The 15,407-nt window shown below is 53.4% G+C and overlaps 1 protein-coding gene across 1 annotated transcript; it reads left to right on the top strand.

The window, feature by feature from the left end:
• Nucleotides 1-1,504: 1,504 nt before the first annotated feature.
• On the top strand, nucleotides 1,505-13,448 carry Prrt1b (proline rich transmembrane protein 1B). Its single transcript, XM_027935434.2, has 5 exons — nucleotides 1,505-1,511; nucleotides 4,379-4,684; nucleotides 10,993-11,453; nucleotides 11,959-12,102; nucleotides 13,299-13,448. The coding sequence occupies exons 1-5, from the start codon at nucleotides 1,505-1,507 to the stop codon at nucleotides 13,446-13,448; spliced, it is 1,068 nt and encodes a 355-aa protein (XP_027791235.2).
• Nucleotides 13,449-15,407: the final 1,959 nt, after the last annotated feature.

A 15,407-nucleotide genomic window follows, 5' to 3' on the forward strand; every position in this document is an offset into this window, starting at 1 on the left:
CGTGGCTGGGCGTGGCACTCTGGGCTGACAGTGGTTCCTTCGGTCCTTCACCCTGAGCCCTCACTCACTGCTACCTTGCAGCGGGGATGTGAGATGCGCAGGGCGGGTCTTCTGGGCTGGGTGCCTGCCCGGATCTGTCTGTGCAACTTGGAGGCTGATGTTAATTCTGGTGGGTTCTCTGGGGTTGCGCCCCCCCGCCCGCAGCCTTAGTCTCTGGGCAGTATTTCTGAGCCTTCTCTCCTGTAGCCTGTGCCAGGGCTTCCTCCCTCTTACTTACTTCCTCATTGGGGTGATGCTTCCTGAGAAAGGCAACGGGAGGTGGAACTTTTGAGATCTTGAATATTCTATCTTTATTTTATGCTCTGTTGATCTTTTTGCTTGGCTATAGAATTCCAGTGGGTTTTCTGATTCTCTGTTGTTACAAAACAAAGCACTCCAATACTTAATGGCTTAAAATGCCACTTGTTTTCTCTCGTGGTTCTGGCATTGATTGGCATGGCTGTGGCTCTCTGGGGGCCGCTCCATTGGTGGCAGCCAGATGGATGCTGGGTCTGGGGTGACCTGTGGCTCCATTGCACTGGTGTGCCCGTGCTGGCTTATTTGCATGGCTGGCTCGTGATGTCTCCTATGAATTCAGCTGGGGCTGTCACCAGGCTACCCACAGTGGCCATCACCCCAAACACTCACAGTGGCCTCTCCTACAACTTGGGCTCCTCGCAGCCTGGCAGCTCCGGTCCAAAGAGCATGTCAGGTCTTCCACCGCCCTTCTCCGAAGAGGGCCTTGGGCTCTCTAACCGGCTGCACTGCTAGACGCTGAGCCACCCGCCCCCCAGCTGTGATGGCGCAGGAAGGCCCAACCACAGCTCCTCCTGGCTGCCCCTGCACCAGCCACCCGCTGTGCTGTGCTGGCAGATGCCAGGCACACCCTTACTGGGGGCTTCAGTGGAGGAAGTCACGCTGAGCCCCAAGGTCTGGCGTCACTACCAGGAACCTCAGGGAACCCAGCTTGTCTACCAGCCCCAGTGGCTGTTTGTCCTTCACTGCCCAGAACCAGGGTGACCAGCAAAATCTGAAACAATGCAGATTTGCACATGGATCTGACCAACCAAGGAGTGCAAATGGAGCAAATGGAAAATGAGCCATCGAGGTCAAGTCCATTCCACATAAACATTTAACCAACAGTGAAAGTATAAATATAAAACCACCAGTCCAGCCTCGCTGCTGCCATGAGCGGCTTCTTGACTTGAGAATCACAGTAGAAGTGTCCTGTCTAGAATGTCTTCGAGATGGTGTGGGGTTTGGGATTGGGCAGTGTTTGGGTGGCATCCTTAAACCAACTGCTATGGTGTTGTTATGAACTAATTAGAATATGGTTGTAGAAAGAGGGGACTCCCTAGAGTGAGAGTTCACGGCTTTTTAAAAACATTTGTTTTAATTGTAGATGGGCACAATACCTTAATTTTATTTATTTTCATCTGGGGCTGAGGATGGAACCCAGGGCATCATGCGAGGTAAGCGCTCTGCCACTGAGCCCCAGCCCAGCCTGAGTCCATGACATCTTAGACTGGACCACAGAAGTCATCTGGGATCATTTCTGCCATATTCAAAAGGAACTGGCCACTGCAATTAGAAATTCATTCTCCTCAGAATTTTGAAGCATTCGTCTGTTGTTCTTTTGTTTTCAAAGTTCCTATTGAGAAATTCAGTGTCATTCTGATTCTTGGTCCAGAGTATGAAACTCACTTTTTTTAACATTTATTTTTTAGCTGTAGGTGGACACAATACCTTTTTATTTTATTTTTTTAAGTGGTGCTGAGGATCGAACCCAGTGCCTCAAGCATGCTAGACGAGAGCTCTACCCCGAGCCACAACCCCAGCACTTGAAACTTACTTTTTTTTTTTTTTTAATATTTTTTAGTTGTTAATGGACCTTTATTTTATTTATGTGTATGTGGTGCTGAGAATTAAACCCAGTCACAACTCCAGTGCCTGAAACTTACTTTTTTCCAATGAAAATTCATAAAAATTTTCTTTGTTCCTTATATTCTGGAATTTCACAATCATATCCCTTCGGAGTGGCCAATTTCCTGTGTGCTGGACCCTTAGTGAGCTCTGTCCATCTGAAGATTCAGTCCTGGAAAATTTTCTTGGATTCTTCATTTGACGTTTTCTTCCCCTCTGTGATTCCTTATTCTTTGTGGAACTCATATTTCTCGGAGATGAGTTGTCCTGGACTGTCTCTGGAATTTTTTCCCCCTTACTTTTATATTTTTCCTCTGGCAGACTTTCTCTATCTCTACCTCCCAACTTTCTATTGAGTTTTGTGTTTCATTTTTGCTGTGAAATTCTTAATTCTCAAGAACTTTTTGTTTTATGAATTTTTTTTTTTAACAGCATTCTATTCTTGTTTCATGAGTGCCTTCTCTAATCTCTGGATCTTTTTTTCTTGGCAGCACTAGAGACTGAACCAGGAGTGCTTTACTCCTGAGTTACATTCCATTCCCCCTACATCTTGCTCAGTGGTCTGGGTTAGCCTTGAACTTAGGATCTTCTTCAGTCTCCCAAGTAGCCACAGCATGTGCCACCCACTTGGCTTTTTCTTGGGATATTTAACAGTGCTTTTTTTTAAAAAAAATATTTATTTTTTTTTAGTTTTCAGCGGACACAACATCTTTGTTTGTATGTGGTGCTGAGGATCGAACCCGGGCCGCATGCATGCCAGGCAAGCGCCCTACCGCTTGAGCCACATCCCCAGCCCTTAACAGTGCTTTTTTAAAATATTATTTTCCCTGACTCTTCTTTATTCTTTATTCCCTCTAAGCTTCTCTTCCCCCATTTGTTTGTTTGTGTCTCCTCCAGGTGATCTGCTTCTTCAGATCTGTGGTAAGTGGTCACTGATGTTCCAGTGAAGGACTAGAAAGGTAGTGGGGCTTCTGAGAGCAGGTGGGAGTTGGCTGGGGATTTTCACGGAGGAAACACTGATAGTTTTACATCTTGCTCTTCTCCCCTGGGGGATGTTCGTGGGAGAGGACTCTCCTAGTCTGCCAGGAATGTGGAAGCCTGTCCACAGGATTTCTGTGAGCTGCAGTAACCACAGGAATTATTCAGAACGTAGGCCATCAGAAGATTCTTTTCAGGGTGGAGAATTTTGCCACTGGCATTATTTAGAATTATTGTCACATAGTTAAGACCAGAGCGACTTTTAGTCATCTACTCTTGCCTTTAAATTCTTTTCCAAGGTTGCCCACTTGTTGCCAGCCCCCAGGGTGGACCTCACCCACCTTGTGCCCTGAGTGTATTGCTCTGTCACATCAACTTTGTCTTCATGCTAAATCTCCTCTGATTAACTTTGCCTCTTCCGTTGTCTGTAAAGCCAGCTCCCTACAGTGAATAACTTTGTGTTAAACACTCCACGGGGGTTCTGTTTTTCCTGGTTGGATCCTGACTCACCCAGAGTTGAATCTTGCAGTGCTGGTCTGTCTCTCCCTCATGGTGGGCTGTTCCCTGTGGGTTCTGCCATTGGGGACTGTGAACTCACCTCTGAGTGCTTTTCCCATGGGAAATCTCCCCAGCTTCAATGGGGCTGTGTCCTGCCTGAGGAGTTTTGCATTTGCTTTGAGTAAATCCCACAGCTCTTTCCTGGATTCCCACCTTCAGGCCTTTTTTATTTTGTGATGCTGGAGATGGAACTCTGGGCCCTGCATGTGCTGAGCAAGGGCTCTATCCTGAGCTACACCCCTGGGCCTGCTTTTTATTTTTAACATCGGTTTTTCATCTAGAAGTTTCTAGGCTGGCCTGTGCCTGAGGGCAGGCTGAGTGTGAACACCTTATGCAGTGCACGGGTGCAAAAGTCTTCTGGGGCATTTTATGTCTTCATCCAGACCCAGCTTCCCTGACACCTCTTGAAGCCACAGGCAGATTCTGCTTCCTGTTCACCTCTCCTGGTCCTATCGCTCTGCCTCACCGACCCGGAGTTCCATCTCCTGTCCACTCCTGGGGTAAGCCGCAAGCCCTGGACCTCTGAGACCGCTGAGAGGCGCAATGGCTTCCGGGCCCATCTTTGCTGCCTCTGCATTCTCGGCTCCTGGGGATTTTCCTCCATACCTACACGTCCAGCTATGGATGCAAAAAAAATGGCGCGAGAGTTGTTTATTTGTGTTTCCAAGTGATCGGACTGGGATCTGCTTCAGGTGCCCAGTCGGGTACATTTCGGGGGGAAGTCTCCTGCACAATGTTCTAAATCTCCAATTTCACATGAAAATCCACCTTTCTACCTTCTTCTGGCTGGGTGGGTGGGCCGGGGAGCCCCGACGTCCCTCTCCTGGGGGCCTCCCCCAGTCCTCATGGGGGCAATCGCCTGGGCCGCTGGCCTCCCCAGCACCCCGGCCCCTCCCACTCCGCAAAGCGCTGCGCAGTCCCCGCGCAGACGGTGCCGCCCTGCGGGGTCCGCCGCGGCGCTCTCGGGCCTCGAGGCAGGTTGGGGCCGAGCGCCGGGTGCGGGGTGCAAGGAGCCAAGTGTTGACACAGCCGTCGGCAAACAAAGGCGGTCAATTATTAACCGGCCGCGCTGCCGGCACCAGGAAACCCGAGCCGGCGCCGCAAGCCGAGCCGGCCCGACGGGAGGCGCCGGGCGGGGAGCAGCGCATCCCGCGCGCACCGGACACCGCTCGCGCCATGGACGCAGGTGAGGGCCGCGGCGGGCGCGGGGCGCCCGGTGGGTGCGGGAGGGCGCAGGAGGGGGCGCCCGGCGCCCGGAACCCCTGCCCAGGGCCGGACGGGGGGCACCGGGATGCTCCGTGGAAAGTTCGGGAACTCTGGCCTGGCCTCCCCCCGCACGTCCGGCGCGTTCCCCACCCGCCCCAGCGTCCCCTGTGGCGTCCTGCATCTGGGGACCTTGTTCACGCCTCTGGCCAGGCTGAAGTCCTAGAGCAGGGGAATGGGACCCCGACAAGGGGGACAGAGAGAGAGGGAGGAAGATGCGGGTGAAGAGCCCGCGGGCGAGTTGCCGCAGAGACCGAGAGAGGCGGGAGGCGGGGATGGAAGGCCCCGAGAAGACGGGCAGAGGAAGGTGGCACTGGCTAAGGGCTCCGCCTCGGCCAGCACTGAAGGGGCCGAGCCGGGAAACAAGACCCCTGCCCTCGGTGGTGGCGGGACGGTGCGGAGCCCTGATGCCCTCCACTGCCACCTCCGGCCCGCTGACCTGACCTGCAGAAGCTGGGATGAGTGCACCCAGATCCCATCTGCCACCTGAGCCAGGGGATGCTGCCGGGAGGGTGGCAGCGAAGGCTGGCGGTCTCTCCAAGACCCTAACTTCATCCCCGTTCTGCAGCCCAGGCTGTAGCCCAGGCCTCCCTTCCTGGCTGGAATGTCCCAGGCTCAGGTGTCCAAAACCTGAGAACCCTAGACCACGGCCCAGCCGCCTTGCCCGCAGATTTATTTACTTTGCGGCCCTATCTCGGTGCCATCGGGCCAGGTATTTGCCCTGGCGGGATCCAAGGAAACTGTGGTTTCTGTTATGATAACTGGGGCAGGGTCTCGACATTCCTGTGACAACACCCCAGAAGGGATCTCACTCGCTGAGGCTCTTGCTAGGAGCCTGAGCTCCCCACTGTAAAATGCATCATAAAAACAGAAGCACTCACAGGTGAGGACAGCAGAGAGGAGCTCTCGGAGCAGCCTGGTCGGTGTTCCCTGTTATTTTGGTTGTCTTGGTGCTGGGGATGGAGCCTAGGGCCTCACACATGGGGGCCACACTCTACCACTGAGCCCCAGCCCCAGCCCCACTGATAGTATTTAAAATTACTATTCATGTTATCCTTACTTTACAGATGGGGACACGAGGGCTCAGAGCATTTCACTCCTGTGCCACACCTGCTTGTCAGGGCTAGCTCACCTGGGCAGGTGGTCTGGGGATCGCCAGGGGATCTCTGAGGTATCTCATCCTTACAGGTGATCCTCTGGGGTACCTTATCCTCCCTGGCCCCGCTGGAAGGTTGGCTGTGGCGCAGATTCCCAGCAACACAAGATGTCAAGCCCCAGTGTGCAAGCATTTTGTTTTTATTTTAATTTTGTGGTTCTGAGGATGAAATCCAGGGCTTCATACACACTAGGCAAGTGCCCTAATACTGAGCCACATCCCCAGAACCCATCTTTTAGCAATATTTTTTTTAGTTGTCAATGGATCTTTATTTTATTTATTTGTATGCAGTGCTGAGGATCAAATCCAGGACCTCATACATGCCAGGGAAATGCTCTACCACTGAGCCACAACCCAGCCCTTCCAAGACTTCTTTATTTTTTATTTTGAGACAGGATTTCACTTAATTGCTGAGGCTGGCCTCAAATTTGCCATCCTCCTACCTCAGTCTCCTGAGTAGTTGGGACTACGGGCTTGCAGGTCTGTGCCCCTGGCCGGATTCACTACTTGACATAATGATTTGGAGATAGACCCAAGTTGTGTCAAGGGTTCAGTTCCATTTGATTGCTAAGAAGTTGTATCAGTAAGCTGTTGTTGCATAACAAGTTACTCCCAAATTTGAAGCTTAAAACAATAAGCAGTGTTTACTGGAGAGTTTCTATAGGTGAGGATCTGGCTACAGTTGAACTAGCTACCTGGCCTCTGAGTTCCTCACCAGCTACTGGTGCTCATCTCAAGACTCAGGAGGAGCTGAAAGCTTTGCTTCCAAACTCCTTCATCTGAGTGTTGGCAGGTTTTGACTCCTCCTGAGCTGTGGAGTGAGGGCCCATGCAAAATGGGCCTCTGCGTGGGGCTTCTCACAGAGCCTTGCTTCCTCTTGGAGTTACCAGAAACAGAAAGAGAGGGAACACCAAGCAAGAATGGAGAGCAAGTGAGGAGGAGCCACAGGCTTTTAAAATCCTACTCCTAGATGGGCACAGTGGTGCAGGCCTGTAATCTCAGTGGCTCGGGAGGCTGAGGCAGGAGGATGGAGAGTTCAAAGCCAGCCTCAGCAAAAGCAAGGTGCTAAGCAACTCAGTGAGACCCTGTCTCTAAATAATATGCAAAACAGGATTGGGGATATGGCTCAGTGGTCAAGTGCCCCTGAGTTCAATCCCTAGTACCAAAAACAAAACAAAACAAAGACCCCTACCCTTAGCAGGGATGTCCTGTGTCTTTAGCTGTGTCCTCTTCATGAGCAAGTCATGCATGCAGCCCCTATTCCGGGGGAGGGTTCCCCAAGAGCACTAGTTCCATGAAACTGGAATCACTGGGGTCCATTTCAGATGTATGAAGACAGCACAAATGACTTATCCATTCATTTTTATGGATATGTGTGTTGTTTCCAGTTTGGAGACACTACCAAGAGAGGTGATATAAACATTCCTGAGCAAATCTGTGTGGTCATATGTTTTCCTTGGATAAATATCTTGAGTGGAATAGCTGGATCATATGGTAGAGGTATGTTTAACATTTGAAGGAAGTGTCAAGTTTTTTCCAAACTGGTGATACTGTTTCACTTACCCACCAGCAGTTGTGTGTGAGCTCCAGTTATCTTACACCCTTCCCAACATACGCTAAGGTCAGTTTTGTTGTTTTAAAAATTTAACTGGGATTGGGCATGGGAGTGAAAGCCTATATTTCCAGCTACTTTGGAGGCTGAGACAGGAGGATCAGTTGATCCCAGGAGTTCAAGGCCAGCCTGGGCAACAAAGACCCCATATAATGTCTCTATTCTAATAGGCGTGTAGTGATCTCTTCTTGTAGTATTTCCTTAATGACAATGGCATCTTTTTATATGCTTATTGACCATTCAAATATCTTCTTTGGTGAAGGGTTTACATGTATTTCACCTACTTTTTTTATTGAGATCTTTGAATCATAGAGTGGTAAGACTTCTTTATACATTTTTTTTCTTGCTTTATTGCTATGGTCAAGACATCAGAACAAGTTAAATAGAAGTCAGAAAATGGTGATCCTTACCTTGTTTCTGATCTTGGGGAGGATGGAGGAATTCAGTCTTTTACCTTTAAAGGTTTTCTTTCATGGTTGCCCCTTATCAATTTGAGTATGTTCTTACTATTCTTATTGATAAAAAATTCATGTGTGTATCTTTGCTAATGGGCATTGGATTTTGCCAAATGCTTTTTTCTCATCCATTGAAATGATTCTATATTTTTTCTCTTTATTCTTTTAATATATTGACTGATTTTTAAATGTTAAACCTATTTTGCATGGTCCTGTTTATTTGTGATTTGGGGCAGGAGTTGGTGGCAGGGATCACACCCAGGGCCTCACACATGCCAGCCAAACACCTGGCTACAGAGCCACATTCTCAGCCCCTGTATTCCTTTTAACATTTGACATGCAACTATTTAATCAAGGATTTTTTTCTTTTTATTCATGAAGGATATTGGTCTGTGTTTTTGTTTGTTTGATGGTACCAGGGATAGAACCCAGGGCCTTGTGCATGCTAGGCAAGTGCTCTGCCACCAAGCTACACCTCAAGCCCTTTTTACGTTTGAGGCAGGGTCTCACAAAGTTGCCCAGTCTGGCCTTGAATCTGCTATCCTCCCATCTCAGCCTCCCTAGCAGCTGGGGTCACAGGCGTGCACCACCACACCTGGCTCTTTCTTTTATGGCAAGTCTCTTAGTTTTCTTTCATCTGAGAATTGTCTTTGTTTTACTTGCAGTAAGCAGAATTCCAAAGATGATCCCCCAAGATTCCCATCCCCTGGTTAAATAAAACACTAATCTCGTATTAGTATTGTTTAACTACTATTTTTGTGGTGATGTGTTTATTATGCAACAGAAAGCTCAAGCATTCCTCTTCCTGGAGGGTGTTTTCTTTCTTTCTTTTGGTACTGGAGATTGAACTCAGGGGCACTCAACCACCAACCACTGAGCCACATCCCAGCCTTGTTTTGTATTTTATTTAGAGACAGGGTCTCACTGAGTTGCTTAGGACCTCACTTTTGCTGAAGCTGGCTTTGAACTTGAGATCCTCCTGCCTCAGCCTCCCGTGCTGCTGGGATTGCAGGCGTGTGCCACCGCGCCCGGTTTTTCTTTAGCTATCAGGTTCTGTGTTGGCGGCTCTTTCCTTTCAGCACAGGTTGACCCACTGTCCTCTGACCCCTGTGGTCTCCTGGAGATGTGTGCAGGGCTCTCTCGTTCTTCCTCTGCCTACGACCTGGCATCCTCTGCCCTTTTTCAAGGCTTTGTTATAATCTTTGATTCTGAGAAATTTAATGATGATGGAGCTAAGCGTAATTTCCCCACGGAGTCCCTTTTTGGATTTCCTGAATCTTTATATTTATCTATCACCAAATTTGGGGATTTTGCAACCATTATTTCTTCAAAAATATTCTCCCTAAAATGTCTTCTGGAACTTTTTCCCGGGCACACTAGCCCTGGTGGGTATTACCACACACTCCCCAAGTCTTTGTTGATTCTTTTTTCAGTTTTCCCCCCCTGTTCTTCTGATTGGTCTGTCTTGAAGTTCATTGACTCTGTTTGTTTCTTCAGGGCTTCTATTGATGTCCAGTCAATGCATTTTTTTAAAAAAAAATTTATTTAGTTGTAGGTGGACACAATATCTTTATTTATTCATTTTTATGTGGTGCCGAGGATGGAACCCAGGGCCTCACACGTACAAGGCAGGTGCTCTACCACTGAGCTACAACCCCAGCCCTAGTCAATGCATTTTTAATTTCAGAAATTATGAAATTTTAGTTCAAAATTTCCATTTGGTTCTTTAAACAACAACAACAACAGCAACAACACAAAACTCGAATTTTCTGCTGAGAACTTATCCCAGATGGATATATATTGGACACTAGGTCCTGGTGTCCAATCTCTGGTCATCTCAGAATTGGCGTCTATTGATGATCTTTGCCTTGAGGATCAGTCATATTTTCCTAATTCTATTTTATATGGAAATGACCGTGGATCTGCCCTGGATGTGGTGAATATTACACTGGCAGGTTCTTGGTGCCTTTAGAATGCTCTGGAAATGCTGGCTTGCATGGTTGCCACGGTCACCTGGTTGGCTCACTCCACAGCCTGTTTTGCTCCTGGGTTTCTAGTCATTATGTAGATCTGGGTTCCTCCCCTGCACACGCAGCCAGGGTGAATCCCAGGTTTGGGAGCTTCCTTCTGGAGTGATGAGGATCCCACTTTGCCCAGAATCAGGAGTTCCCCGGTAAATCTAAGAAAGTCCTGAGCAAACAGGTTGGTTGCCCAGCTCCACACAGGAGTAGGAGATGCCCTTTTCTGGCTCTTTCCATCTGCAAGGGCCCTCCCTGTCTCCTCTGGCTGGAATGACAGGTCATCTGTTGAAGTTTCAGTCACCCCTTCTGCTGCATGTCCCATCCTGTGACTTTGGGGCTGGAGCCAGAGCTTGGAAGGAAAGAGTTGGAAAACTGAAACTCTGCTCTTGAAGCTGCTTCTCAGCGTGGACTCCACAATCTGCCTGTAGTTGTTCACTTTCCAGTGCCCTCGGGTGGTGGTTTTGTATTTTGTGTGGAGCTCTTCGTTGTAGCCAGCTGGAGAGATTTACCACCTTCCCCATTTCTAAATGCACAGAGAGGGCCCGTAAGCACATTCCCGATGTTGCGCGGCCATCCACCCCTCCCCAAGTTTTCATCCTTTCCGATGCTCCACTACCAAGGTCCCATCCCTCCCCATCCCTCCCCTGATCGTCTGGAGATGCGGTTTAAAGGTCCTGATTGCAAGCTGTCAGTGTCCCATTGCCCGCAGACGCCACGTGGCCAAGCCCAGACTCCAGAGGGGGTGCGCAGCGGGGTGTGGGTGTCTTGGAGCCGAGGCCCTGGCTGATCCTGGCAGCTGGGACAGGGCTCAGAGGCTCCTTGCCCTTGGAGTAAAGACCCTGCCGGAGAGAACCGGGCGCTTGGCACATCCACGGTGGGACAGGGTCTGCTTCGTCCCCCCGGAGGGACTGCGTTTTGGGGGCGTGAGGGGCAGAGTCCCAAGTGGCCCGGTGGCCTCTTGGGGCTCACAGCCTCCTTTCTTTCTAGGTCCCGATGTGAAAGGGGGCGACAGCCCCGCAGACCCGGAGGACCCGCGGGGCCCCGCGCCCCCAGCCCCGGAGGAGCCCCGGAGCCTCGCGCCCCCCGAGCGCCCTGCGCTCCCGCAGCTCCCTCGCCGCCCGCAGCTGCTGGCCGAGGACGGCGGGCCCGGCGAGGGCGCGGCGGCGGCGGGGAGCGGGCCGGGCCCCGGGGATGTCCAGGTCGCGCCCGCAGCCCCCGCGCAGCCCGAGCGCCCGGCCGGCCCGGGGCCCACGGCGGCCGGCGGCGGGGCGCCCATCGGCTTCGAGGCCGAGCCCCCGCCCTACGCGCCGCCCGAGCCCAAGGCCGCGCCGCCGCTCTACCCGCCCTTCCCGCAGGTGCCCCTGCTGCTCCAGCCCGCGCCCGCCGCGCTCTACCCGCCGCCCGGCCCGCTCTTCCCGCCGCCCGCCGCCGCCTACCCCTTCCCCGCGGTGAGCCGCCCGCGCCGCCCGCGCTCAGCCCCCCGCGGCCCCTCGACCCGGGCGCCGGGCCAGGGCCGCAGCGCGGAAGGCGCCCGGCTTCCCCAGGAGGGGCCCGCGCGCTGGGCTCCGAGGGGTGAATAGGAGTCTCCGGGAGGAAGGGCCAGGTGCAGGCCCAGGTGCAGGCTCCGAGGGCCGGGAAGGGAAGAAAGCGGCACCCGCAGTGAGGGCCCAGGGGCCCACCCGGGAGATTTCCCTAAAGAAAAGCCCAGCCCGGGCTGCCAGTGAGAGAGCTGGGGCTGCGGTGGGGGCGTGGGGCCGTGGCCCCAGCCTGGACCAGGCAGTGTGTGAAGGGGAGCCGAGAGGACTCCCTGGGGCTGAGCGGCCAGGGTGCAGGAAGGAGAGGCAGATAGGTCCCTGACTGCACCCCTCAGGGACCCGTCCTCAGTGGAGGGGAGGCTGGGACCATGTCTGGGGCTTGGTGGCCTCCCTTACCACTGTGGCCCTGCTTCCACAGTACCACAGCCCTCTGGCTGCTGTGCCAGGCCCCGCCTCGGTGGAGCACAGGCCTCTGCCCAAGGACTACATGATGGAGTCGGTGCTGGTGACCCTCTTCTGCTGCCTTCTCACTGGGCTGATCGCCATTGTGTACTCCCACGAGGTAGGTGGGGGTGGGCCCAGCCCTTCCCTGCATGCAGCCAGCAGTCAGTCCCCTTGGAGGTCTGCAGGCCCCTCTCCCAGCAACAGGGCCTCTGGTGTATCTCTCAGGAGGGGTGGGAATTGGGAATCTCTGCTCTGTTGTCGTCTTGTGTGGGGACCTCCTCCCCTGTCCTGTCTGTGCCCCCCACTGCTCAAGATCTACTCTGGAAAATTCTGCTAAAACAATTCAAAAGCCAGGCATGGTGGCACATGCCTGTAATCCCAACAGCTTCTGAGGCTGAGGGAGGAGGATCACAAATTTGAAGCCAGTTTCAGCAACTTGACGAGACCCTGTCTTGAAACAAAGAATAAAAATCGCAATGAAGGTGTGAATGATTGATAAGGCCCAAGGTGTTCCCCCAGTGGTGGCTTGTGTTTTAACAGGTGGTAAAGTCCACTCTTCTGTCCCTCCACCTCCATCTATCCTTCTATCTGGCTGCCCAGTTTACCCACCTACCCCTCCAGCCACCCACCATGACCTGCTAACACCCATCCATCCACCCATCCATCCATCCGTCAGTCCATCCACACACCCTCTGCACCCACCAGCCCCATTCTTCCACCCACCACCGTCTTTCCTCTGGGCTCCGGCCATCACCTTGCCCATCCGCCCTCCATCTCACTGTCTTCCCTCCTTCCTCGTGACATTGCTGACCATATGTCCTGCAAAGAGGCCCTGGGGATTCAGTGATGCCAACGCTGGGACATTCCAGTAGAGACAAGCCCCTGGGGGCCAGTGCTCCAGGCTGACCTGGTCACAGCCCTGGCCTTGCTCTGCTGTCTGGCCCCAGTCATCAGCGAGCCAGGACTGCAGGGAGAGGACAGCTGTCAGGACAGCTCGGAGGCGGGACCCTGAGGCACGGGCCTGCCTGATTCTGGCTCCACCCCAGAGGTGGAGGCCCAGTACGTCATTTTGCCACCCAGAGCCTTTCCTCATGTGCAGGGTGGCGGCATGAGGACCCCACCTGGGTCACTGTGAGGTTGCGGGAGATGAGGCTGAGGGCTGCTGAGTGGCAGGGACCAGGCTATCTCTGCAGGCTTGTGGTCCCTGACCTCCTTGGGGTGTCTGTTTTCAGTCTGTAGAACAGGCCTGAGCCCAGGGGTGCGGGGAGGCCTGGGGCTCCGGCTCGCTCACCCTGCGCTGGTCCTGTCTTGCAGACCCGCGCAGCCCTGGGCAGGGGCGATCTCGTCCAGGCCGAGGAGACCTCGCGGAAGGCCCGCTCGCTCGTGCTCTTCAGCTTGCTGTTTGGGGTCTTCGTGTCCACCAGCTGGGTCATCTATGTTGTGGTGGCCCTCTACCTCCCCTGAGGCTGCAGCTCCTGCGGGGATGCCAGGAGTCCCAGGGATAAGGGGCCCGGCTGCCCTGCTTCTGTGGACACTGCTCCCTCCCCTGTGGCCAGCTGTCGCCCACAGAGGGCAAAGAAGAGGGTGGGCTCTGCAGCCCTCCAGACTGTGGCTGGGCCTCAGCCCTCATCAGTGCCCACTGAGGCTCAGGCAGTGTCCTAACCTAAGGTGGCCTCAGAGCCCAGACCTACCCTGGGACAGGACCTGCCAGAGCCCTGTCTCCCTGTGTCTCCTCCTGGGGCCTCCTGGCACTCTGGTCTCACCCCTGTCCCTAGGAGACCATCAAAGGGACCAATGTTGTCTTCAGAGCCATCTGGAAGGACGCTGCCACCTCCAGCCACCCCTACCTCCATCCAGCTGGGTGATGGAGCTGCCAGTGTGGACTCCCTGGGGAGAGTGGGGAGGAGACCTCCTCCCCACCCCGGCTGGCTGGGCCCTCCTCCCAGCACCGTGCCAGGAGACGGGGCCTGCCACGCTGAGCCCATGCCCAGAAATTTAAGCTACTAGTTTCAGTCAACAAAAATGATGCCCTGTGCGGAGCTTCACGCTGCCCTGGCCCCTCCAGGACAAGCAGTAACATCTGCCCACCGCTGGGCTCTGGCTCCCTGCCCTGCCCTGCCACTCTCTGGGACTCTGTTGGCACACAGCTCTAGCAGTGGCCGGCGCAGCTCCGGGGAGCTAGGTCACGGCTCCCCTCCTCCCTGCGGGCCTTGCAGCTTCTGCCGCACCCATCTGAGCTTTCTGCTTGCTCTCCTGTCTCCACCTGTGTTGCCCAGTGTTTGGGGCTTGGCTGGGTCCCCACTTGGGGAGGGCTGCCCTGATCAGGCCACCCTGCCGCCCCCGGACAGCTGTAGAGCTGCACACAGGTGCTCTTGTAGGTGCCTGGATCCCGTTAGCTGTGGTCTTGGAATGACCCCCTGTTTTTTCCAAGATTAAAATCCATCCGCAGACAGAGGAGTCGGGGTGTCCAGGCTGAACCCTAAGAGAATGGCAGCTCGGATTAAGTCAGAGGTTTTCTTAGCGGCCACTGTGTGCCCTGCCACCAGGAGCTGAGGCACAAGGCCAGCCCAGTGCAGCCTGGCCTCCTGCCACCCTGGAGAGACAGGAATGAGGAAGCGAGAAAGAGCAGCTTGGAGATTATGGGGTGGCCTCGTGTCCTGGGACACAGGGCTGGTGCAGAGGTGGGAAGTGGAGCCCCCAAATGCATGATAGTTACAAAAAGGAGGAGGAAACCTTTTTTTTTAGGTGGCTGCTGAAAAAGTACTTGATAGAATCCGACAGCCCCAGCCGTCCTCAGAACTCCCCAGTTGGAATGGGAAACCTTCTAGACCACTGCTTCTTGGTCCAAAGTGCTTACGGACCTCTGGGGGATCTAGTTAAAGTGCAGAATCTGATTCAGCAGGCAGAATCCAGAATCCTGCCTTTCTGAGGCCTTCCTGGCTGGGCGAGGGGAACTGGCACCAGGCTTGAGAGCCAGGGCCGCGGCGCGGACGCCCTCTAGCGGCTCTGCGAGGTAACCACCCTCCCGCTAATGGGAAAGTGAAAGGGCATGAAAACTACAGCTTCCCTAAGAAAGAACAACTGGTGTGAAGCTCAGTGAAGTGGTTGGATACAAAGTAACGCTATAAAAGTCAATAGTGGCCCATCGGCTTGGGAGGCTGAGGCAGGAGGATCTCGAGTTCAAAGCCAGCCTCAGCAAAAGTGAGGCACGAAGCAACTCAGTGAGACCCTGTCTCTAAATAAAACCAAAATAGGGCTGGGGATGTGGCTCAGTGGTCGAGTTCCCCTGAGTTCAATTTCTGGTACCCCCACAAAAATAAATAAAAATAACAAAATAAAGTCAATAATAACAACCAGTTAGACGTGGACATTTAAAATTCCAGTCATGCTTGGTGCAGCTGCTGTAATCCCAGGCTCCCATGG

This window comes from Marmota flaviventris, chromosome 13 (genome assembly GCF_047511675.1).
Source record: "Marmota flaviventris isolate mMarFla1 chromosome 13, mMarFla1.hap1, whole genome shotgun sequence".
Taxonomy (NCBI): Eukaryota; Metazoa; Chordata; class Mammalia; order Rodentia; family Sciuridae; genus Marmota; species Marmota flaviventris.